Source organism: Triturus cristatus, chromosome 6 (assembly GCF_964204655.1).
Source record: "Triturus cristatus chromosome 6, aTriCri1.1, whole genome shotgun sequence".
Classification (NCBI taxonomy): domain Eukaryota; kingdom Metazoa; phylum Chordata; class Amphibia; order Caudata; family Salamandridae; genus Triturus; species Triturus cristatus.
In genome coordinates this window covers 114,546,788-114,574,069 of record NC_140589.1, presented here as the reverse complement: position 1 = coordinate 114,574,069, position 27,282 = coordinate 114,546,788, and the positions used below count along the sequence as shown (strand labels likewise).

At 45.1% G+C, this 27,282-nt stretch overlaps 1 protein-coding gene across 1 annotated transcript in view; it reads right to left on the bottom strand.

The window, feature by feature from the left end:
• The window catches only part of LOC146816481 (exportin-5-like), a 1,583,592-nt gene that overhangs the window by 1,509,995 nt on the left and 46,315 nt on the right, over window positions 1-27,282 (bottom strand). Inside the window, 1 exon segment of the mRNA XM_085610325.1 lies at window positions 878-999. Within this exon segment, the coding sequence (XP_085466451.1) occupies window positions 878-999 (122 nt within the window).

The following is a 27,282-nucleotide window of genomic DNA, read 5'->3' as shown; positions in this document are numbered from 1 at the left end:
ATGCCTCGAACATTAATTTATTAAATAAATAGAGCTCACTAACTGGTAATAAAACCTAGAGTGTAAGGACACGTAAAAGGGGCTGTCCTTATGGAAGGCAACAACAGAAGAGAGGGAGGTACTAAGGAGGGACTACTAAGCCTACTCACAAATCAAAAGCCACCATTTACAAAGGACAGTAATAGAAGCCAATTGAAAAGATGGGTATAAAATGGGAGGAACTTAAAGTCCATACCTGAATACAGCATGTCTCGAAGAGACAGCGAAAACACTGCCTAGGTGAGATTTAAAAAATATAAGCAGCAGCAGACTTTGGCTGACTGACATCTGACCTCTGTTTTTGAAGCCCAGGAAATGTGACACGATAAATACATAATTTAAAGGCATCTTTATTTATTCACAGGACGTTCCCGACCCTCAGTTTAGGAAACACCGGGCTACAATATGTTGGTTGCCTCTGGTGTATTCGTCAGTGGTCTTTGGTTGTGGCTTCCTAATGTGAATACTAAATACGGGTACTGGATGAATTAGTCGTCTACTTTCCCAATCTTATTTTCCAACTTATAGTTTTAATTATTTGAATTCTAAACACAACACCTAAACTTAATTTTACATTATGCCGATAAAGAAATCAAGCGGGAGGATGAATTATGCAAGGTTCAACTTGGTAGTTTGACTAGAGTAGATACAGCTATAATAAGTATCGAGAGGTAAATTTCCCCCCCATTGTGCAAAATTGTTTAGCTTAGACTACACCAGCTGCATCTGTGGAAGAAAATGGACCTACAAAAACTTCTGTTGTAAATGAACGGTAAAAGGTCTTGCAGAAGCTCGGATATTTAGTGGTAGCAAAAACATGTAAGATAAATGTGCTTACTTGACAACATGTTGTAAAAGCTGAAGCCCATAACTTCTGATAAAAGATGTTTGAGATTTCTCTGCCAATTTCAGACCACAGGAAGCAGCGATTGGGCTCTTTTCTTTAAACTCGTCCAAAGCCTAATAATACAAAACAAAAGTCAGGAACAGTAGTGAAAGTTCAAAGAAAGTTAGTGCTTCCGGTGCAGATTTCATTTTGGACACAGTATGGGAACAGTGGTTCTGCCACACAAGGACAATTTCTATTTCTGACCCCCTTTCCCAGTGGGAATTCACAACATATGTGTAAGCGGCACACACCTGTTACAACAACAATTTTGATTCATTAAATCTTTTTTTTATATTTTTAAAGAATTGAAGGGATAAACAAAAATACAAATTAACAATATTAAACATACACGACAATACAAAAATATATTCACACTGGTGACATAAAAATGGTGACAAATTGTGACACTACACATCAAAAACTCAACAGATATTAACAAAGAGACTAAAACATCAAAAATGAAACCATATTTCTTCTTAGATTACTTGCAACCACAGAAGCCCTAACAATACTACTTGAATAAATTGATCTTGCTGCGCTGAATACATGCTAGTTCTAGAACGCCGACGTTTCGACCCATGTTCGCGTGCGTGTTTCATAAAAATCACAATGGGGTCTTCTTTAGGACAATAAACTGTTGTGTATGCCCTTGTATATTGTATCAAATAGATTGCACTTTCCGTTAGATGAAAATTCAATTGGTCCCAAAGTACTCTGGTGTCTTGTTCCTGATGATGTGGATGTATCCGGAAATATACTTCAATTATCCATAGAAATTCCAAGTGATGGGAAGATTAGGCGCTCATTCTCCGGCTCACAGGCTCGGAGCAGTCAGCAATTATACTTATTGGTATCTATCAAACACCGAGTCTGATGATAGACCTGGACCTGTCTAGGTTCTATCATTACCCACAAACGTCAGGTATTAGACCTCCATATCTCCAGCAAGGCTGCTCGGAGTCAGAAGAGGAATCAAAATTGTTGTTTTATCAGGTGTGTGCCGCTTACACATATGTTGTTAATTCCCACCGAGAAAGGGGGGCAGAAATAGAAATTGTCCTTATGTGGCAGAACCGCTGTTCCCATACTGTATCTATCCCCAGGTTCTGCACAAAACTGGGTTACCCCATTGAGATTACGGATTTCATTTTGGAAGCAAGAAAAATTGAAATATGTATGGTTGCAATGTTTGCTTTTGGAAGCCTTGGCATTAATGATACATTGATCGACAAACAAGCTAGCAAATACACACCAATACCTGATAAAGACACCAACTAGACCTGCAGAGTCTGCCAATCGCAGCTGCGAGTCAACATCCTTGGGCTGTTGCGGTAACCAAACTCAGCCTACTCTGCAGGAGTCTTAAACTAATTTTAAATGGTGCCTTCTCTGTTACTCAACTTTTACCCATAAGGCACATTCATGCCTAACATTTGAATTTTACATTCTGCGTCTAGAAAAGTCCTTGGAAAACAACTCAATGCCAGATCAACACAAAGCCTCCTTCATGCCTTCGAGTTCTTATTCGGGCAAGATGCTCTTGTTCAGTGGCTGCCTGATGTGGCCTCAGAAAATACCTGGCAAAGGCTACAATTGGTGACGCTCCACCACCTCAATCCCAGGGAACTAAGAGGTACAGTCCTTTCCCAAATACTATTTGGGGAGTTATTAAGGGCCATTATCAAATATTTTACTATCTTGTGATTACATGGCTGTAATCCTACTATCTTGATACATAGTCCAGCCTTCACATTAGGCCAATCACTCAAGCTTAAGTCCCAACAAAAACAAAGATTTAAAAGGAGATCTCTACACAACCCAAGATCCACAATTGAGTACATCTCTCCTACACAACTCAGACTTGAAGGGACCTACAATTTTGCAGTGAACAAACAAAGTATTGTGTCAAATTAGTTTACCATTATTAGAGGGCCCTGCCTCTCCATTATTACTGAACAATTGAGGGATAGGTCCTTGGCAACCTCAGGCACTAACAGGGATCTGGTTGTACAATTCAGGTTATTCTTTGTGGCGAAACGAATATAACAAGAATCAGTTTATAGTTAAAGCTTGCCGGTACAACATTCATCTCAGTTCTGCAGAGACATACTTAAGGTTCTAGATATAAAACCCGTGCAGGTCATCGGCAGTGTGAGAAGTTGGCCTGATGTATGATGTCACTAGTTATAGTGTACACCTTATATCAGTCCAAATACCCTTATGGTGATTGGTTGTAAAGTCAACCTTATAGACCAGCTATCCTAGTGGTAGCATGGACAAGAGCAGTCTTAGGCTAAACTCTGAATGGCATGTGAAGCCAGCTGTGATACCAGATATAATCCCTTGAATACCAAATGAAAGGACACCACAACAGATATATATATAAAATAAAGTGTATTTATTCTAAGCAAACCCTCAGCACTCTTTATGAGATTAGAGGTAAGCACAACACAGTCTTATTTAAGCATACAGTAAGTCACACAGGTAAGTAATACAGTTAGGCCCTAGGGGCCACGCAAACCATATACTAAGTAAGTGGTATAAGAACCACTGTCACGGAAATAGAATAGGCCTAGGCCTAGGGAATCGCTGGGGCTACACTACACTAGCGTTAGTTAGGAAGTGGGAGGCCCACGGGATTCGTGTGCAGAGTGGAAACACTCACGCGTAATGCGTAAAAGTCAATAGCAATATTACAGTTTAGAAATAGATAGATTTAGGACACTTCCGGAGTAGCTAGGAAGTTGAGACTTGAAAACTAGACACTAGGATAGTCACTATCCTGATGAGCACCGGAGTACCCAAGTTACCTAGCCCACAGGCTGCGGGTGCATAGGGGTGAAGATGCGTCGTTTTCGTCGTCGACTCCTATGGATGCCTGAAGAAAGATGCTGACAGGCAGTCAGGGGAGAGTGTCCGGTGGATCCCAAGGCTGGGATCAAGAAGAGAAGAAACCTGCAAGCAGAGGGGACAGAGTCAAGGTCACTAGCCAGTGACCACGTGGAACCAGGAAGGAACCAGGCGCTGTCGTGAAGAGTTGCAGGTGAAGGTGAAGCTTGTCGCTGCAGCCAGGAGGACCAGGAGGCGTCGAGGACGACCAGGACCAGGAGGCGAGCTGTCCCACGAAGGCTCTTGCTGTCGGCGGCGTCGAAGTTGGACTAGGACTCACCAAGCCTTGGCAAGCGGAACCCACGAAGAACAGAGGACTTGCTTCTGGTGCAGACCAGGAAGGTCTGGGGTGCTTCTTCTTTGCAGAGAAGCGGGAGCCAGTCTGGAGGAGCCAAACCAGCGCAGAAGATTTCAGGGTGCGTCGTCACAGAGGCCACTAGCCAGCGGGCAAGCAACCGGACAGGCGCGGCAAGCAGGAAAATGCTGAAGGGCCCCACGCAGGACTCGTGGAGTGTGGGGGGCTGATCTTCGGTGCAGATGGTGCTTGGGGTTGGGGCTTCTCAATCCCCGGTGCACAACTTCGAGGGTACCTCAGAAGCTGCGCTGTAAGTTACTAGCCACTTTTCCCAGGTAGCCGGTCCCACGTCGCTCGTCGCCTCTGCAGATGTGGATGAGGGTCGGAGAAGTCTGGAAGTCAAGGCTCTGGTCGGGCTCTGCAGTCGGTTCCTCGTAGAACGGTCGCAAAGCAAAGGGTAGTCTCTTGATGGTGCCTGTTTGCACAGGGTAGCCACTCCTTGGCTACAAGGGAGATTCTTCAGTCTTCTTCTTTCGTCGAAGGTCCAGAGTTTCTGTTCAAGTTGCAGGTTCAGGATAATCTAAAGTCTTGAGGCCCAACTCCCACTCTTATACTAATCTGGGGGGCTGGGATACCTGCTAGGTCACGCCTTATGGGTGGGACCTGGGAGGGGGTGGTTACACCCACTTCCCTTTGTCCAGTTTCGCGCCAGAGCTGGGGCTGGAGTGCCCCAGCGCCGGTTTGAACTGGACTATGCAAGGAACACCTTGTGTGCCCCAGGCATGTCTCATTCCTTTCAGCCCACCCTGCCCCAATACACTAAAGGCTGTCTGGGGAGGTGCTAGCACCTCCCCAAGCAGGAAACCTATTGTCCAGGCCTCCCTGGCTGGGATCACTCCCAGCAGCAGGAGGTCAGACTTGTGTCTGTGGCAGCAGCATCCATTTTGTGATGCTGAGGCTTTGGTTAGAGTTAAACAGCAAAGTAGGATTTTAACATGTCTCTCCCTCTAGAAGGGAGGAATAATATCCTCATCACCAGAAATGGTATGGGGGTATTATTCCAAAGTGTTAGACACCTTACACGACATGTTTTGATAAAGCCAAACCATAGTTACCATAACCGTTTAAGATTATAAGGCACTTTAAGAGTATATGGTAGGCTATATCATAGAACAGCTATAAGGACATGGTTCCGAAAGCTGCAGACAGGCTCAGCTCATGCTAGAGCACCATCTCACATGTTACCAAGCACTCTGCCTCCAGGATTGTTAAGGCCTGCCATAGGAGTGACTGATAGGTACACATGTGTCTATATATAAGGGTAGATATAGGCATACTATATCTAAGCAAGGGGTGATTACACGACCTTGCCCCAGCTGAGTGATCAGCCAGTTGTGTCTGATTGGAAGGCCAGACCAGGGGTGGCATAATACATGCTGCAGCCCCTGGGAGGCCTAGGGTACACCTATGCCCTGGGTACCTAGGGTACACTGTACAGGGTCCAATAAGGTGATCCTTACCAATTGGTTATGTACCTAGGGTACATGGAGTCCATTTTAAAGAGAGAGCAGACAGCCTGAGACCCTGAATGGCAGGATCTCAGGCCAACTAAGTCGAAAAACCAGCTAGACACTAGGCAAAAAGTTGGGGGTAACCATAGTCAGATATCCACCTTCCTACAGGCAGTAGGTTCAGTTCACTTTAGAACTTATTAAACAGAGACAGCTCTATACAAAACTTCAGTATTAGGTTGAACATTTCTATTGTTTAAGATGGTGAAATGCTTATGTTCACTTCATTCCAAATTATTGTGGAGAGCTTTTAACTATCCTAGACGAATGTCCCATCACTTGAGTTCCAAGAATGTTAGCAATGTCCAACACAACCAGCTGTACTATGTTCTCATATTCAAGACCTTTTATCTAAGGGACAAAGAAGGATGCACAATTCTAACTCCCATCTGTTCACCAACCTGTACATTAAAGACTTTGATAGGACTCTGAAGTGACTGCAAGGCACCATGTAGCACTGTACAAACACAGAAATAATTAAATAACTCTGATAAAAACCCACATAGGAGTAGAGTAAACTTTGATGAGAAGCTGTGGGAGAGGCCAATACCAGCCTGTGAGGAAGAAAGAACGGCTGCAAGGACAGGGGTGAGAGAACTTGTGCCACATCAGATCTGTACATTTCAGATATTCTCCATAATATTTACTGAGGCCATCAGGACCATTGCCTAAGTAACACTGCAATTCGCCCACCTCATTGTCGGGCTACACAGACGAGAGCGGAGCTCAAAGGTTATTTTTTCTTCTAGTGTTCATGTGATGTAAGATTACGCTTACGTCTCTCATATAAAGTCTCAAGATACGGACCAAGAGCAGTGTTATCATACACTTGTGGATTCCGGTGAGTTACATGCATTGATATATTATTGGTTTATTGCCAGTCATCAATTTTGTTACATCATAGACTAAAGACCAAAGAAACAGAATCTATGCATGGTACGCCTGACCTCAGCATCCACTATTCCTTAAACAAGTGTAAAGGATTGAAGCAACACCTTTTCTAATAATTCTTCAACCCTACCAGTTCATTAAGTATATCACAGGACTTAAATACAACAAGCATTTGCAATGCAATAGGTCTCGCATTATTAAAGTTTGAGCTATTGGTGTTGCATTATTATTAGCAATGCCAATAGCTCAAACTTTAATAACTTTAATAACGCTCGACTTGTATTTTGATATTCCTGCCATTACATCCAGATATACCATATAAGTAACATCATACCTACAAGAAATCAGGACTATTAGCTTTGTCAATGGTTTTTAGTTGCATAAAATAAATAGGCAACAACTGTGGCTTGAATATAATATTGAAAAGGCTTCCACTTAAAGCCCGGTTGGCACCACGACAATGTCGCTGCACCTCAGTTTCAAAAAGAGAAGGGAACAATACCAAATGGCAAAGCCCATTATATGGGACTGGATGCTATCTTACTCTCAGTCGACGCTGAGAAAACGTTCAACAGGGTGGATTGGGGCTTTTTGGACAGAACATTAGAGCGTTTTGGTATGGGGACAGGTTTCGGGCCTGGGTCGCAAGCTGCTACAACCAACCCAAAGCGGCGATCCGGGTCAATGGGATCAGTTCCCGGCCGTTTGACATTCGGCGAGGCACTAGGCAGGGGTGTCCTCTTTCACCTCTGCTCTTTGCGCTTTACATCGAACCCCTAACGCAACGGATCAGGGACAACCCCAACATCTCTGGTATCCCCTTTGGGGGGGAACGTCATACTGTTAATTTATATGCAGACGACATCTTAGCGACTCTTGACACACCCAGTCGTTCGTTCCCAGCATTTTTGCAGGAGCCGACTGCCTTTGGCAAAGTTTCGGGTTTTAAAGTCAACGTGGGGAAATCAATGCTGTTGCCTCTGGGCCTTAACGAGAACGCTGCTGAGAGCACGTTTCTGGGGTTCGGGGATCTGCGACCCCAAACGGAGAACCCATACTTGGGGATCACTCTGACTCCGTCCACTGACCAAACAATTGCATGTAACTATTCCAACCTCCTTTCCCAAATCACTCGGGATCTTCACAGGTGGCAGACTCACCCCCTGTCGCTGTTGGGCCGAGTAGCAGCGGTCAAAATGTCAATCTTGCCTAAAATACTATACATATTTCAGACTATTCCGGTAGGACCCCCCATGCGTTATATTCGCTCATTGCAACAAGAGATACACCATTTTATTTGGGCTGGGAAACGATCGAGGGTACGTAGAGACTACGCCTACCGACCCCCGGATGACGGGGGCCTGGGGATTCCCCATCTTCTGACATACTATAGAGCGACGCAACTTCGTTATCTTGTAGAATGGAGTCGACCTGAGTCAGAGAAAAGATGGCTCTTCCAGGACAGAGCGATGGCTGGCCTCTCTTTGTGGAAGATACCTTTCATGAAACCTTCGGATAGACCAAAGTACCTCAACAGATCTCCCATCACTCGCTCCGTACTACGTGTGTGAGACGCGGTGGTGACCCAGCGGAACCTTACCTCCTTTCCCTCGCCTCTCACACCCTTATTTGACAACCCAGATTTCCCCCCAGGATTCGAAACATGAGCGTTCCCACTGTGGCGAGCCTCGGCCTGTAGATCTGCAGGACACCTCTTTGATCTTAACGGGTTCCTCCCTTACACTGAGTTGTCTACTTGGCACGGGATCAAGGACCCCAAAAGGTTTCAATATTTCCAACTTCGCCATTGGCTACTTCACCCCGACACGCGCCCTCTGGTTAGCAGACACCTTACGACCTATGAGAAGTGGCTTTTGTCGAAGCACTCTGACCTATACCTCCTGTTACGCCCACCGGCACCAATGGAGCGCTCGGCTGGGCATAGACAGTGAGAGATAGAACTGGCAGACTTACTGACGCCCCACTGTCCAAGGATACAGCTTAGGAGATACCTCATTGACATGCTCACATGGTGCAGTTGCACACCGGTACCGGGGAGGGAGGGGGGGGGGGGGGGGGAAATGGCAGTGGGTCTGACCAGGGAATGGACTTAAGTACGGCTCTTTCAAATATGCGCTACGTGCTGGACCTAATGTTGGACATTTTCTTTTTTAGACACAAACCTTAGTAATTGGCTTCGGCTACGTACACTTGGGCTCTGCCATCTCAAACAAGTATTGGGGTCGGTAGGGCCGCACATGGGCGGTTGTGGGTCTGTTTGCCTGTAAGACTGCCTGCTTGAAACCAATAAATAAAGTTATTTAAAAAAAAAAAAAAAAAAGAGAAGGGAAATCCAGAGAGAAAATGACTCTCTTTAAAGGATTTCCCTTCCCCTGCAGTCTGGAAAAAAGGACCGTCTGTGCCAGAGTCCAAAACAGAGCCCGATAGAGACCAGTTTTGAGTTCCCCTTTAAACCAGTGGTTACGGATTGCGCCAGATGCCTGATCCTTCCTTTTAACTAGCGGCAGGCCTTCTGTGTCACCATCATGCAAGCTGGTGGGGCTTCTTATCCTGCAACAGAGTTATTAGTGGTAGCACTTCTAGAGAGGATGGCAATTCACCATCAAGTGTCCGGTGCCTCAGCTGGGGTTTAATGAAACCTGTACCTCCGCTTTGTGTACTATGCTGTGCTCAGCATCGCAGTTCTGGCCAAATCATACACGCTGTAGCTAGTGTCTATTGTGGATCAGGGTGTCTATTGTAGATCAGGACAGGCAAATCCCTGTCGGTGTGCACTGGGGTAAATGGGCCGTTCTTCAGAAAGTGCAGTCTAATTTCATCGCCACTACCTTCTACCACTGCATGTTAGTCTCATATGCCAGGTAGTCAGCCACTTTTCATCATGAGCGCCTGTCAGCCTGTCTCTGGGCGTCCGAGTATTGAAGTGTGCGCTAGTTGCTGTCGTGCTTAAGGTCCTTCATGTCGTGTTCATTTTACTATCTCGGGCTGGGAAGCAGCAATAGTCGTTGGCTGCAGAGCAGGCAACTTCGGCTCTCACTATGGCCCCTTTTGTGTGCTGGCTGCAGCTAGTTTATATTGTGCGTTACTAGTGGTGCTTGCTGTCTGCTGCATATCCCGCATCTACACGGCCCAGCTTGGTCTGATTACAGCAATGTGATCTCCCCGGAACGTTCAGATCAGCCCACCACACAACGCTGTTCCTCGCCTCTCACCTGGACAGCTCAGGGGGTGGGTGAGTCGGTAAACACTTCTGCAGACATTCCATGTTTTAGAAGCCCAGCATTACTCCTTACACCAGCCGAGACTCTCAAACACATAGGCCGGCGCTGCTGGCAGTCGTGGCCGACATTTTCTTTTCACCTGCGGCACATGCGATTAACATACACGGGTCGGCTTTCTGTCATTTTGCACCACCAGGCCACAATCACGAGATCGATTGGCGCACCTTGTCTTCCCATGTACTGGACGCCCTCTGCACGGAGCGTATTGTTGACCGGGTGTAGCATGAAATCGAAACTAGTGGTGTGCGCGCACCACAGAGGAGCGGGGGCGAGAGAGCCGGTCTTCTGTGCCGCGCTGATGCGCGTGCTAGACACCGGTGGGAATGGGCGGAGCAAAGGCAGGACATGCGCCCGCCTTTGCCCAACTGCATACCTTATTTTTTTTTTTTTAAACATTAAAGCCAATGGCAGCCGGCGATAGCCTGATCAAACGCACAAGTGTGTGGTCAGCTTTCAGAACCCCATACAAGAGGTCTCGTGCTGCACACTGCAACGCTAGGCGCGAGACCTAAAAAGCGAATACTTCATTTTTTTCTCACTGCAAAGAAAAGTGTTTATTTTGATCTTTCTATTGAATTTAAGTGTGATGTTCTCAAACAAATCCAATGAATTCCTGAGCAACTTCCGGGTCTTGGTCAACTGCTCTAGTTACGGCTCTAGTGACGTCATTAAAGCCCTACTCATCACAGAATTGTTGGAGATCGGCTGATGGGGTGCTGTGTAAACAACCTATGGAAAGAGAATGTCAAAGTAAGCGGCCTACACCTAGAAAACATGTTCTACTGAAAGGCAGAAGTGCAGAGACAAACAGCAATTGAGTACAATAGCATAATTAAAATCTATTCTCGCTGAGGCAGGATAATCCCCAGAGATAACAAGCATTGGCATAGCCAATAGGTCTCGCCTTTGAGACTTTAGAAGTATTTAGGAAATGCAGCACATTATATTGGGTACTGTACTATCAAAGGTTATTTTGCGTGCAAAACAACCTGTTGCATAAAGCCAAATCCATTACCATTCTATTGAAAAGCGTCGGCCATGTCACATGTAAGTGATCACGATAAAGATTGCAGAATCCGTATGCTTCAGTTACTCTATTTGCAGCTCTCTTACCTAGGACTGGTTGATTGATTGTTACGCAGAATTCGCCTGAAACACCACCGACTGCAAAACCAAGGCTGCGAGAAGATGTCCTTTGACCATCTCATTCAAGAGAGGGCACACCCCTTGCAATGTCTGCAACAACCTAGTCAGAAGCGGACTTTCCCCTTGGGCGGGCAAGAACACAACGCACTCCCGTGATACAGAGATCTGTTTTATTTCAATGCAGAAATTAGCCTTGCCCACTCCTGTTTTAAGAAGCGTATAGGTAACATCCTATATATGGGAGAGTGAGAGGGATATCGAAAGGGTGATCTATTCCTCATCTCACACTCAAATGATTCTTTTTAGCAAGGGGGAGAACTTCCATCATTCAGATAGTGGATCTAAGCATAACTGAAGTATGTGCGAACTACTGAGGAGCACGACCCCAAAACAAATAAAGCGGGAAGAAAAAAATTGGAATATCTCAATATGTCCCCCCAAAAATTAAGTGTGATTTTCTGATCTATCTTTGCTTGTTTTAAGCGTTTCTGTTCATAATAGAAACGCAAAGCTGCATGCACTGGAAGAAAAACAAGACTTGGTTAACTACTCACACCTGACACGGGGCAATCTGTAGCTGTGAGGAATGCGTCAGCTGCTTCCATTTACCAGCTTGTGAACGGGCAGCCTTTTATTTCACACAATCCCTAGGCTCCCGTTTAATCGCATCAAGCACCCGGGCTGGGTACTAACAAACCCTATGCTACGGTAACGGGACAGAAATGACGGGCAGTCACAGCACACGTTACCTTTTTCAAACCATTGGCCATGGTGCCTGCTGTGGGAGGAGGAGGTGGCGCAGCACAGCAAACCACTGTGACTGTCTGTGATAAGGTTCTGTTTGCGGACACAGCACTTTAGTGTGCAAAACCGCCACTCCTTTCACACGTGTCTGCAGGGCCTCCACCCACGATACCAATGGGTTTTTCCGTATGAGTAGTTAATGGGGCAAAAACAGAGCTGGACCGTCTATGACATGCAGCTGAACTAGTTGAGGGATGCCCGGAACTGCCTTCTCGACCTCATCATCTTCCCCTTGCCTCCTATTGCACGCAGTGTTAAAGCCGGGACCTTACTGCATCTCTAATGGGTCCTGTAGTTCATCCACCTGCAGAGACCACCAGGGAGGCAAGGCACACAACTACAGTCCCCGGCCTGCACCGGAGCAGCGCGTGTCTCACCAAAACAAGCAACAGCAGCAGTGAGTCTCGCTTCAGCCCCCAGGGGGAGCAGGAGGAACCCACGTAAAATAAGCGAAAGCACGGTGGGAAAGAGTAACCTGACCCACGAAGAATGCAGCTGCCACCCAAGGAGGCACTGCAGTTGCCACCCTGCGCGCCGCTGCTCGCTCCCGCAAAACGCTGTGGGAGTAAACATTTTCAAAAGGGGTGGGACATGCACCCACCTTTAGCCATTTACAGGCTTTGATTCCAAAAAGACGCAGGCAACAACCAACCCAATCCGTGGGGGGAGTCAGACCCACACAGAGTTAGTTTAGAGTGTTTACAAGAAGCCTCGCAGAGCACCGCATGCGCGCTGGCTCAGGCTCGACCTAAAAACTACACTGTATCTGGAAGAGAACAGTTTTGTGGTAACAGCGGATGTCTGGATCTAAAAGAACAATATAATTTGAAGATGTGCTTCTCTGCTGACACAGTGAGGTGCTTAGAGTTATTTTTCAAAGTAATGGGAGCACCATTCTCCTACATGGTTATCTTGTTATGAATGTATTTTCATTTGTTGACTCTGGGGATTTAACGTCCCTCTGTACAACTTTCTCAACAGCCGGAATCTCACATGGAACGCTGAAGAGCGGTGAATTAAAGGAGGATGGGATGGGGAGTTTGATGACCCAGTATTTACAAATATTTGTCCTGTAGGCTTGCATGTAAAATAATGGGCTTGCTATGTTCAATAACGACTAAGTTCAGGAAGAAATTTAGCTTTGAGGCAAATAAAAGGTTGCCCAGCATACCATATCTGAAACTTTGAATAAGAGATTGCAGAATCAACCAATTAAGAGTGGCAGATCAAGCACGGTCATATGCTAAGGAAGCATTTAGCTCTTTTGAAAAACCAGTTAACAACTTTAGAAAAATCACTCAAAGAAAACATGATAAACTATTTATTTGGGTATTAGTAGAGTGTGGCTAATTTACAACAAGCATTTCCAATGCAATAGGTCTCGCATTTACGCAAGTTTAAGCTAATGGCATTGTAAATGACAATGCCTTTTAAAACCCAAAACATAAATAAAAGGCATTGCCATTTACAATGTAGTCTAGAATATTGAGTGTGGAATCTTGAATTACCAGAATTTGGAAGCCAAAATATCGGCCAATGTGTCGAGGAGGTAAATGTATATATGCATTGGGGATGCGGCGAGCGCAAGGTAAGTGGTTTTATTCATTCATTTAGTTATTTATTTAATATTACTTAACCCGTTGTATGTCGACTTTCACCACCCATCCCGCCTCCCCCCCCCCCCCACCGCTTTTACCTGTGCCAGCCGCTACTGGACATATTGCTTCGGCAGCGCAGTTGTTGGCATCTGTGCATGCCTACAGTGTCTTATCCAAATAGGGGAATGGTGGGCTTTTAAATAATGATTATTAAGGTCCAGCATACGTGCCCAAAAGACAGTAAACCAGAATTGGTATGCAGTTCCTAAGATGTGGCAGGTAATGGTAAGTAAACAAGTAGTGCCAGGGTGTGGGTTAAAGGGAGAGCAGGAGAAGGAATTCCTCCTTATGGAAAGAAGACCCTCACATACCCAACAAGCGGGTATCTTGCTTCATCATCGGATCTAGCTCCTAGAAGAGGAGCAGAGACCTTGGAAATGGGCAGTGAAGAGTAGCAGAGAGCTGGGAAAAGGGTAGTGAAGAGGAGCAGAGAGCTGGGAAAAGGGTAGTGAAGAGGAGCAGAGAGCTGGGAAAAAGAACAGTGGGCAGTGAAGAGGAGCAGGGGGGCTGGGAAGAGGAGCAGCGGCTTAAGAGGAACAGAGGGCTATTAAAAAGGAGGGGGAAACACAGGCTGGTAAGAGGGATCACGGGTTGTGAAGATGATCAGGGTCCCTGAGTAGGAGCAGAGGGTTGGGAAGAGACGCCGAGAGCCATGAACAAGGAGCAGTATTCACTGAAGAGGAACGGAGCTCTTCGAAGAAGAGGGGCGAGGAGAAGCGAATTCACAGGATACTGTGAAGAGAAGAGAAGGGACAGTGGAAAGGTGCCAGTGGCTAGAAGCGGAGCCGGCCATGGCCAGGAGCTGACGGGTGCACGGGGAGGGGCCAGGCGGCTCCCTTACCTTGCTGGCACTCGCCCTTGGCCTGCTGGCTGATGGCCTATTTGCCCCTCTCCTGGGTGGTGGCACTGGCGGCCTGCAGCCGGCAGCCGCTGGGGGTAGGTGCCGCCGCTGCTGATGCACACCAGGTACCGGCTCTTGCATACGCACACCCCAGCACAGCGGGGCCCTTCCTGCACTTGCGGATCTTAAGGCACTCAATGCTGGCCCGCATGCACACGCCGGCCTGCACAGCTTTTCACTCCCCGGGGGCGCCATGCTGGCAACAGCAGCAGGTGTCTAGCATCGTGCCCTGGGCACAGCCCTCCTCCGGCAGTGGTGGGCACAGGGTCGGCTGGCACAGCCCGCAGCCCTGGTGGGGCCCCGGGCAGGCGAGCGCATGCACCGCGGACAGGAGCAGGAGGGGCGAGAGCTCTGCCATGGGCTCCTTGCGGGAGTAAGCGCACATTTCCTCTTCGCAGCGCGTGCAGCCGGAACAGCGAGCGCACCTCCGGCCAGAACAGCGAATCTCCAACGTGGAGGACAAAGTAGAGTCCGTTACGGAGTCTTGTTCACAGATGGAGAAGCTGCTAGCGGTGATACAGGCGAAAAACTAGGATTTGGGGGCTAGGTCACGGCGTAATAATCTTCGTATTCACAGGGGTGCCTGAGTCTACCAATACGGGGAAAATGGAACTCTACGTCGAAGACATGCTCAAGACAATGTTGGGTGCAGAGAACTTTTCTACCATTCTGGTTGTGGAGAGAGAACATCGCTCCCTTGAACCACGTCCGGTACCGGGGTCACCCCCACGCCCGTTAATTTCCAAACTACTCAACTATCGCAATAGAGACATGGCGCTCCGGCTTGCTAGGGAAATGGGCACTACCAAGTATCAGGGAATGGAGGTCGCACTATTTCCGGACTTTACGACAGTGGTGCAACAAGCCAGACGGGAATTTCAGCAAGTGAAGAAGAAACTACAAGTAATGAAAATACAATATGCCATGCTTTACCCGGCTCGACTTAGAATCCAACATGGGAGCAAACCCAGGATCTTCACAACCCCAAAAGACGCTATGCAGTTTATAAAGCAACTGGAGTGGCGCAAGGTATCTAGAATGGCCGGGGACGAAGCGGACAATGAAGATTGAAGAACCCGGCAATGAGCCTCTCCAGACTGGTATTGTTGTCAATAATTCTCTCTGTATGGGCTACCAGGTGCGTTTTTTCTCTCTTTTATGATTCGGTGGCCATGTGTCACAGAGACTCATGTGTAAGGTATTAACATTGTGTTCAGACCTGTGATATTCCGTATAAGGGACATGTTTCAGAGGGAAAGGTCTGAAGTAAATGCTACCCCAGTTTCAATATATGGGTGACCATGTGTAAAGATATACGCTATTGATACTAAGAGTCAAGGGTGCACGACTACTGGCGAATCTGTTATTAAGATGATTGCAATGGTTGGTACACTGTGCACAGCAGACCTGTTTTATGACCATTTCTTTTTGATTTCCAAGCTTATTTTGAGACTGATGACCTAATAGGACGTAACAACTGTTTCTGGCTGGTGTTAAGATTGGGCGGTTGGGCCATCTATCGGAAATCCATATTGTGAGAGCGGTCAATACTGATGCAGGGGTTGCATAGAATGTTGACATTATGTCTATAAGGGGTCCTATTGGATAAACCATGTAAACTATTTTATTTTTTTTACAGAGTTGTATATAGCACGAACTTGACCCAAATCGGGTATCAGAGCGCTTTAAATAGCACCAGTTGCATTACATGAGGTCACATTCATTTTTGTTCGGCACAGGGAGATTAAGTGATTTGCCCAGAATCACAGGATGTTCCGCGTCATTGCCGAGACTCAAACGCAGTTCCCCAGATTCGAGGGTGACCGCCCTAGCCATTTGGCCAACTCCTCTTCCCAGATTGTTATGAGATGTGCACTGGTATGATCTACGGGATTGCCCTGACCACCCCTTCCTACATCAAGGGGGTCAGTGGGCAGCTGGTGTCCTCCATAAGGGTTCAACTCACACAGTTACTGATTGGGGCTACATACGGTGAGCGGACTAGCCGCTTACAGCGGGATGGGAGGTTTTCTTCTCTCTGTTAAGTTTCTTGGGGTCCCTCAGCATAATTGGGATGCAGAGGTGGGTGGGGGCATTGGTTGTGGAACTGTTCAGATATATTATTGTGAAATGCAGAATACATGGATGGTGGATAATGTGCATGCAGCGATACAGAGTTAATAATGCATACATTGATGTCATGTCGGTATGATACCAACTGGGGACGGTAAACTAAGTTGGGTAACGTGGAACGTAAGAGGTCTTAACAATCCGAAAAAAACAAGGCAGGTGTTGGCGTACCTTGATCGTCACAACATCCAAGTGGAGCTGCTATAAGAAACCCACCTTACCAAGCACACTTCAGCAGCGATCGCCGCTAGATGGGCTGGATTTCGATTGGCCTCATCCTACTCCTCATATGCTATGTTATGATCTTAAAATTTAAAAATCTCCCGTTTTAAAGTATGCATGAGGAAATTGATGATAACGGTCGCTATATAATAGTACAGATAAAGCTCTGCGGTATGCGGTTGACCATAATCAACATATATGGGCCAAATATAGACACCCCAGTTTTCTACGAGGCACTGTGGAATAAATCTATAGGTTACCACCGGCTGTGATAATTTACGGGGGAGATTTTAATGTAGTATTAAATACTGCAGTAGATCGTCACACTAATGCGGAACCTGTAATAAAGAAAGCCGTGCAAGCCGTTAGGAATGGTATGCAAGATTTGTTTCTCACAGATGTTAGGAGGCTGCGACACCCGGAGGTCCGCAAGGGGGAACATGTTACTCTTATATTCATCAATCATGGTCGCGCCTCGATTACTGGCTAACTACTAGGGATGTTAACACATGGGTTACCGGGGTTACACACTTACCTCGCACACTATCCGATCACTCCCAGACGTTGCTCACTATGCTCATACCCACATACACACCACCTCAATTTCAATGGAGATTGCAGTCCACTGCGTTGCAAGATCAGGTTTTCAGAGAGGAGGTGCAGAAAGCCATTGAAAATAATTTTACTGAAAATGTTGGATCGGTGCAGAGCCTGGGCACATTGTGGAAGGCATTTAAAGTAACGATACGTGGAATATGCATAAGTCTCCAGGCTGGGGTACTCAAATCGTTGCGGGGCTCAATGAAACAGATTGAACAAGAATTACTGCTCTTAGAGCGGCAGTATGAAAGTACAACAGAAAGTGTTACACTGGCTTCAATACGATCAAAGATTATTGACTATAATGATTTGGCGGATCAGGAGGTAAGGCATATGTCGAGGCGCCGGTAGGCCAGATACTATGGAGAGGGTGGAAGGCCAGGACGAGCCTTAGCCAATAAGATCACAGAACCATGGGCAAGAAATTGTATGGTGCAATCAGTAACAGAGGGTGATATTACCAATTGTGACGCAGCAGGCATTCTGGCATCGTTTGTGCAACACTATAAAACGATGCATAGTAGTAGGCAAACTGCTGATGGCAATAACATAGCACAATATTTAGAAGATATAGCTTTGGTTTGGTTATCGAAAAGACAAGAAGACTTTCTGATGCACCAGTTGACGGTTGATGAAATACGCAATGCTATTACTGCCCTGCCTAATGGCAAGGCTATGGGTACGGACGGACTCCCAGCGGAGTTTTATAAAGAATATATTGAGATTTTAGTGCCACATTTGCATGCCATGTTTGAAGAATCCTATGAACAGCAGCGGCTCCCGGATACACTCCGCAAGGCATTAATTATAGCATTACTGAAGCCAGGAAAAGCGCCTGATAAATGTGAATCCTATAGGCCGCTGTCATTAATGAACACTGATGTCAAGATTTTAGTGAAAGTGCTTGCAAACAGGTTGAAACTATTACTACCAGTCATGGTGTTGCCAGATCAGTCGGGGTTTATCCCTACCCGCTCCACGGCGCACAATTTACGGACGCTGTTCGCAGTAATGCACCTTCTAGAACCTATGCTACCCGCAGCGGCGGTCTTACTAGGCGCCACAAAAGCATTTGATTCTATAGCTTGGCGATACATTTTTGCAGTGTTACATCGTATGGGAGTGCCGTGTATCTACACCAATTGGATCAAGTTATTATATACGGATCCGGTAGCTCGGGTGCGTAATAATGGGCAGACATCTGCCACGATCCCAATTTGCCGCGGCACGAGGCAAGTCTGCCTCCTATCGCCTTTGCTATTTGCAGTGGTGTTAGAGCCGCTGGCCTGTATACTGAGGCAGAAGCATGCAAAGGCAGCACTGCGGTTCCTCCAGCGGCCTTTGGCGGTATCCATGTATGTGGACAACATGGTCTTGTATGTGCGGGAACCAGCAGTGCACCTGGATCAACTCATTAGAGAATATATTCGATTTGAATGGCATTCAGGCCTTGCAATCAACTGGAATAAATCAGTTGTATTATCGCTGACAGAGAGCACTACACAAGTTAAAATTGGGTACCCATTAGAATGGAGCTCCAACCCAGTAAAATACTTGAATGTCCGGATACATAAAGACCCGCAGGTCATCATATGCACAAATTATGGTACCGCAATCTCATGGCTTGAGGAGCTGGTATCTCAATGGATTCGTTTACCACTAACGTTTGCAGATAGAGTGGCCTTGATTAAAATGGTGGCCCTACCGAAGTTTTAATACTTGTTTGTGAATATTCCCATTCAATCGGCGCACATTTTTTTTACTACGCTACGCACATTACTTATCACGCTGACTTGGGGTGGCAAAAAAACAAGGGTTAAGTGGGAGACACTGACGCTACTGTACACTATGGGTGGGTTCACAGTGCCCGACATGCAATTATACTATTTAGGTGCACAAGCACAATATGCCTTTTATTGGCAAAACGCTCCACCATTCACACCACATGTTGCAGTAGAAGAGGGGGCGGTACACCCCATCCCACTTAAAGCGATGATAGTTAATAAGACTACTGTCTTTGAAAGGGACGAAGTAGACACGGTGCAATGTACTTCTCGGGCATGGTATGAACTGGGGAGGCGCGCTCGGAAGCTCCCGCTGTATGCACCGGCAATGCCACTGGTTCATCACATGGCAATCTCAGTAACGGGTGAAACGGGATCCCTAAAAGCTATGCACAGTGCAGGTGCACATACAATGGCCGATATATATATCAATGGGAAATGTATTGATCTCCAGAGCTTTGTGGGGGACAGGGAGGGTTCTGTCATGCTGACATTTATATATAGTAGACTGAGGGCTGCAGTGCGGACGCTATACCCATGCTACCCCGACGAACCGCCAGCTCTAGCGGCTCTACCACATATATATATACCACACAAACTCGGAGCAAATTAGTTTCTCGCTTGTATACAGCCTCCCAGATTGATGAAGCGGCTATTGGGGTGAACCCCATGGACAAATGGAATGCTATACTGCCAGAACCGCTAACGGAAGAGGAAGTATGTTGTAAACTAACAGGCAAAATTGCAGCAAACAGGAATCTTAGACTTATACATTATAAGTATGTACACCAAATGTACTACACACCAGCACAACTCTATAAGTATGGCTTGAGGGACTCCCACTGTTGTAAGAGATGTGGTACCGATAATGCATATTTACAACATTTGGCATGGAGCTGTCAGAAGGTGGCTGATTTCTGGGGAAAAGTCACGGTGGCCTTAACAGAAATGGTTGGTGAAAAAATAGAATGTAATATGAAAGTATGCTTGTTAGGAAATGTACTTACTCTTAAGAATACCAATCGAAAATTGGTGGCACTAGCTTTACAGCTGGCAAAACGCAGGGTTTCACTCCACTGGGATGGTAGACCTGCACCCAAACCAGTACACTGGTTACGGGATATAGCCTATTGTCGTGATCAACTTACCTGTTATGTGGAAGAGCTGCCCGGTGCTTCAAGACCACGTGACATTTGGGTCCCAATTATTGCATATATGTTAACCAAAATTACTGACTGATGACATTATGTATGAAGACAATGTACATCTTGTATGCTTTCAATGAAGTGTTCCAATGCCACTCTGAAATTATATTATACTCTGTCAACTTGCTGCTATGTATTCTGTATCAATGTGAACAAGATGCTTTGTATTTTCAAGATGGTTATAATATGAAAGTTATAAAAAAAAAAAAGAAAAAAACAACAGGGTGGGACACCAGTGGAATAAAGGAGTTTACCAAAACCTAGTTTTCTGGTGAAAACGTACCCTTATTTTCCAGAATCGTTCATGGCACAGTGCTGCTAGGCACAAAATAACAAAGAGCAAAGTCCGTCCGACAACGCCAGCACGCGGGATTGTTTACCCGACATATCTATGCAATCAGGTACCGAAAAAATACCAGAACGATAATGAACAACCATCACAAAAACACGAAGTACAAAACAACGAATCTGCTACACGAACGAGTGAGTTAAGATAAAAGAGATACGTTGCAGTTTCATTTGGAAATGCGCAAATCAAACATTGCAAAATATATTGGCAAAACTAAAACGGAACCAACTAACATCAGAAAAAATATAGTGTACCGGTTAAGAGAAATAAATGCCTTTAGTTGCATGAAAAGGAATAACTTGTGTGATCGTATATTCAGCGCGCGCAGACTCAGTTCAAAGTTCCACTAAACGGTCCCACTAATTTAATTCAACAGGAAAACAATCTAATTTTAGACCTATAGATACTTTTTTTTCTTTGCCCCTCATCCAGTGTTTGGCACGGTTTAAAGCGATGCTATTTCCGAAAGATTTTAATTTTTTTACTTGCATGTCATTTACTATGGCTAGACACTGCAAGGTGAGGTTGACAAGTCCATTGAGTGTCGTAATCAAAAATAACTTGTTAAAAAGACTAATGGAGAATCACCAGAGAAGGCACAATAAATGTATCCCCCCCATTATCGTGTGCTTGGCTGGAGGCTCGTGCGTTTCACACTGTCATTCCCTGTGCAGTGACCTTTCTTCGAGCACTCTAGAAACCTTCATTACGGTGTTTAGCCAAAATATCGAGTTTTAAATTTCGACCTACAATAATATCGTGTTTTTAATATCGTAGGTACAGAATATCGAAGTCAAGAATATCGACGGACAGAATATCGATCCCAAGGTAAGTAATATCGAAGTTAATAATATCGAAGTAATTAATATCGATGTAAGTAATATCGTAAGCAAAAATTTCGATGTCAATAATATCGATATTTATTTAGTGTAATGTAATTTAATATGTATTTTATTTGTATGTTAAAGATTATTGTAATGTATTTTAATACATTTAAAAATAAATGTTTAGAGATTAATAATTATTTTAAATTTAATTTAGCGTTTTAGTATCAGAGCGGGTTGTGGGTTTATAGGGGAATAGGGTGGGAAATAATTTAATTATAATTAATGAATTAATATGCATTGTTTAATTGGTATTTATGATTAATTAATTCGTAATTAATTAATAATTGGTAATTAATTATATTAATAGATTAATTAACTGTTAATTAATTATTAATTGTAAAATTATGTTATTATTTGGTTAATTATATACATTATAATTAGTTTATTAATAATATTTATTTATTGTTATAGTTAATTAATTGTTAGTCATTAATTGGTGATTTAATTTTATTAAGTGATTAATTGATAATTACATTAATTATGTGAATTTTTATGTGTAGTGGGTTGTGGGTTTATAGGGGAATAGGGTGGGATGTAATTAAAATAAAATAAATAATGATATTTTTTATTTATTTGTAATTATTATTAATTGTTATTAGTTAGTTAAATATAGTAAATATAAATAATGTATTATTGTATTTTATTTGTTGTTATTGCTAATTAATGTATTGTTAATAAATAATTAATAGGTGAATATTTGTAATTTCGTAGTTAATATGTATTAGTCGATTAATAACTATATTAATTATAAAGAATGTATTATTAATTGTAAATAAGAGATAAATAGATATTTAAATCTATTGTGTATTTTGTATGTGTAGTGTGTTGTGTGTTAAAGGGGGAATAGTGTGGGATGTAATTTACATTTATTTATTTAAATATTTATTTTACATAATTAGTATTTAATAATAATTTTTTTTTAAAACATTGTTAACATGCAATTTTTTTATAAGAAATTATTGAATTGGTTATAATGTTCATAGAATCACTATGCTATCTAGTGCTTTCCCAACTGTTTTACTATCTGGAGTGGGAATAGTAATTTTTACCCCTACGCTATCCAGCGCTTTCCCTACTGTTGCACTCTGTGGAGTTGGAATAGTAATTTTTACCCCTACGCTATCCAGCGCTTTCCCTACTGTTGCACTCTTTGGAGTTGGAATAGTAATTTTTACCCCTACGCTATCCAACCTTTTCTCTACTGTTGCACTGTCTGGAGTGGGAAGAGTAATTTTTACCCTTACGCTATCCAACACTTTCCCTACTATTGCATTCTCTGGAGTGGGAATAGTAAATTTTACCCTTACGCTATCCAACACTTTCCCTACTATTGCACTCTCTGGAGTTGGAATAGTAATTTTTACCCCTACGCTATCCAACGTTTTCCCTACTGTTGCACTGTCTGGAGTGGGAATAGTAATTTTTACCCTTACGCTATCCAACACTTTCCCAACTATTGCACTCTCTGGAGTGGGAATAGTAAATTTTACCCTTACGCTATCCAACACTTTCCCTACTATTGCACTCTCTGGAGTTGGAATAGTAATTTTTACCCCTACGCTATCCAACGTTTTCCCTACTGTTGCACTCTTTGGAGTTGGAATAGTTATTTGTACCCCTACGCTATCCAACGTTTTCCCTACTGTTGCACTGTCTGGAGTGGGAATAGTAATTTTTACCCTTACGCTATCCAACAGTTTCCCTACTATTGCACTCTCTGGAGTGGGAATAGTAATTTTTACCATTACGCTATCCAACACTTTCCCTACTATTGCACTTACTGTTGTTTTTGTTGAAGTTGGACTAGTAGTTTTATTGTGTCTGATATTTAATATGTTTTGTAATATTTTAGCTATTGTAATATATAATTAATAATAAAAAATTATTCAAATTAAAAATATTGATTATTATTTGCTACATGTAATTATTTAATATTTATTAATGTTATTATTTTATGTGTATAGATGTATTGGTAATTTAAATAAATATTTAATAATTTATATGTTACAGAAAATATTATTAAAAGTAATTATTAAGTAAGTGTATATATTATATATATGTTTAATTAAAGTTTTATTTAATTTTATATATTTATTATAAATTTTACATATTATAAAATATATTTAATTATGTTTCTTTGATTTATAAGTATTATTTGGTTTATTTTAGATATATTTTTTAAGTAAAAAAAAAAAACGATATTTTTGAATTACGATATTTTTGACATCAATATTAAATTAACGATATTTTTGTACTTACCATGTTGTAGATAGGATGTCGATATTCTTGACCACGATATTTTTGTTGCGATATTTTTGAAGGTCAAATTTTTGTCTTTCGAAATTATGTCATACAACCCTTCATTACCACGTTTTAACAATAACTATACTATGCATGTCAGTGACTAGCAGCTGTGCAAGCGTTACACACTTCACAGAACAGAGATAAACAAGTTGATCTGAAGCCGGAGTTGTTTTATAGCTCGGGGCACTTTCCAAAGGCTGTAGTTATCATCTTGTTAAAAAAATAGTACATGTAACAACAAAGTAAAGGGGCCAGTAGCCATGGAAGGATACAAATGAGGACATGGCTGTACTAAGGAGGGACTAACAAGCCTCATAATGAATCAGAAGACAGCATTTACAAAGGACAAACACACAAGTCAATGAAAAGGGCGGGGGAGTGGGCGAAGCTTCTCTTCGTACTGAATTACCACAGCTCATCAGAGAGCAGCGCTGGCTCACGCTCAAACTAAAAATCACTGTAAGGTTCAGCACAGGGCAACACGTGTTTTGGAGAACCTACAAACCCTATATAGCTCCGCTCCCAGAATGGTCTTTTTTTTTTGATAATCAAGTTTATTGAATTTTAAGAACCACAAATTCATAAAGGCATCAAGATCAAGCATAATATCATACTGTACATATACATGTAGAGCGACAAGGATTGGCAAATCAATTAGCAATTAGCAGGGTAAAGCATGCAGAGGGTTAACCCAGAAGACAAACGACACATATCCACTCCTCAGGAGAGCAGGTTGATTCATTTGCCCCATATCTTTTGGAAAAGATCGGGGCAGCCCCGGGCTTCGAAGAGGGGCTCCTCCTGAGTCCCACACCAGTCCACCCCTCGTCTCCACCGCCGCACAGTGGGGGGCTTGGCCTGAGACCACAGCGCCGCTATATCTCGCTTCGCCACTGCCACCGCTGTCCCGAGGAGACGCTTGTCGGCCCGAGAGCCGTCCAGGCCATCGAACATGCCTAGAATCAGGCACAGGGGGTCATGGGGGATGGTCCACCTTAGGGTCTGTGAGAGCTCTAATTCCACACCTGCCCAGAATGGAGCATGGGCAGGGCACTGCCACACCATATGATAGAAATCCACAGGGGCCTGGTTGCAAGGCACACAGGTCGGGGAAGGGCGCAGCTGGGCTTTGTATAGGCGCTCCGGGGTGAGATAAGCCCCGTGTAAATAGTAAAGTTGTGCTAAGCGCCGCTTCGATGAGGTCGTCAGGGTCTTAGGGGCCATGAGGGCGTCCCTCCAATCCGCCACTTCCAAGGGGCCCAGTCAACCCTCCCAACGGCCGCGCAGTGCATCTAAGGTTACGGGGGTATTGTTCACAAGGGGACGGTATATCCATGAGACCCCGCCCCTACCCAGACTCCCCATCATCACCTGGGCCTCAAGGGGACTAAACTCAGGAAGGGAAGAGGAAGAGGATAGGTGCATCCCCAGGGCATGCCTGAGCTGCAAGTATTTGTCAAACTGGGAGGGGTGGAAAGAGTAGCGCTGCTGCAGGTCTGCGAAAGTTCTGATATGGTCACCCACCCAAACATCCCCAAGAAGCGAGATCCCTATGTGATCCCACCGATGGAAGTCCCGAAGGGATGAGGTCTCCTGCAGCCATGTGCCATACCACAGGGGGGTCTGCCTGGTAAGTATCCGATCCCACCTCGTGTGGCGCAAGGCAGTGCGCCAAGCCTGGAGGACAGACCGAGCGACGGGGGCAGGTCTCGCGGCACGGGGGTTCCATACAAGTAAGCCTGAAGCCGCGGAAAGTCCATCGCCTGAAGGACCAGCCGCCTGTGAACCAATCGTGGACCACGATAAGTTTCGTGGCAAGGTAATAGAGATGAAGGTTGGTGACTCCCATACCTCCGTCATAAGGGGGTATTCGGCAGTGTGCCAGGGACATCCGCGGTCTCCCGTCCCCCCCCCCACAAAAAACGGGTTAAAACACCGTTGAACTCGCGAAACCAGGTCGCCGGGAGGTGAAAGGAAATATTCTGCAGAATGTACAAGAACCGGGGAAGGACCATCATTTTGAAAAGGGCACTTCTGCCAAGGGGGTTAAGGGGATGAGATTGCCATTTCCTAAGGTCCACCCTGGCCCTGGTGAGTAGGGGTGTGATGTTCAAGGCCCACTCAAGCTCTGGGAGCAAGGCAACCCAAATCCCCAGGTACTTGAAAGATTGCCTGCGCAAGGGAATGGCTGTCTGCCAGTCAAAACAGGGATGGGACGGGTGTAGGGAAACCAGGGTGGACTTCGTCGGGTTGAGCCGAAGGCCCGAGGTCCGTTCGAAAGCTGAGAGAGCCTCCAAACAGCGCGGGCCGGAGCTCTCAGGGTCTGCCAGAAAGAGGAGGACATCATTAGCGTATAGCGCGATCTTGTCCACCCGCAGTAGGTCCCACGTCCAGCCCGGAATGTTGGAGTCTTGGCGAATAAGGGAGGCCAGGGGATCCATCGCCAGCGCGAATAGGAGTGGCGAGAGCGGACAGCCCTGGCGGGTGCCCCTACAGATAGGAAATGCTTCTGACAGTACACCGTTGACCAGGACCCTCGCTTTCGGGCTGGAGTATAGAACCTGAGTGAGGCGCCGGAAAGGCAAGCCGAACCCCATCACCTCCAACACCTCATCCAAGTAGGCCCAATCCACCGTATCAAAGGCTTTCTCAAAATCGATTAAAAGCAGAGCCAAGTACGAGTTGAGACGGTGGCAATGCGCAAGTGCAAGGTGGAGGCAGCGAATACAGTACCGCGTACCCCGGGCAGGCATGAAGCCACATTAATCCAAGTGGACCAAATCACGTAAGAGAGGACGAAGACGCTGGGCTAAGAGAGTAGCGAAGATTTTCACCTCAGTGTTAATGAGGGAAATAGGGCGGTAGTCCGCGCAGTCGATGGAGGGGGGCTGTGTCTTCGGAAGCACCACAATAGTGGCCACGTCTAATTTGGGGGGAAAGGACCCTGTGTCTACCACGTGACGAAACAGTTCTACCAAGTTCGGGACCAGCGACTCGCGATAAGTCGCCTAGCATTCTTGCTGGTATCGGTCCGATCCAGGCGTCTTACCGGAGTGTAGGTGAGAGATAGCCTCATAAACATCGTCCGAAGTAATGGGGAGATCCAGAGTCTCCGAGATCGCTTTGGGTAGATGCTGCAGGTGGGTCTCTGTCTCCGCCAGCAATGCAGTCAGTGAGGCCTCAGGGGGGCGGGCCGTGAAGAGACTGGCATAGTATGCTGCAAAGGCTTGGGCGATCGCCAGTGAGGTGCAATGGTGGGCACCGTTCCCATCACGGACCTCGGGAATGATACAGGCGGCCGTGGGATAGGAAATGAGATTATGGAGTAATTTGCCGTTTTTAATCACCCCAGCCATATATCCGAGCCACCGAAGAGCGCCACAACATTTTAGCGGCCTCCAGGGAGACTTGGCAGA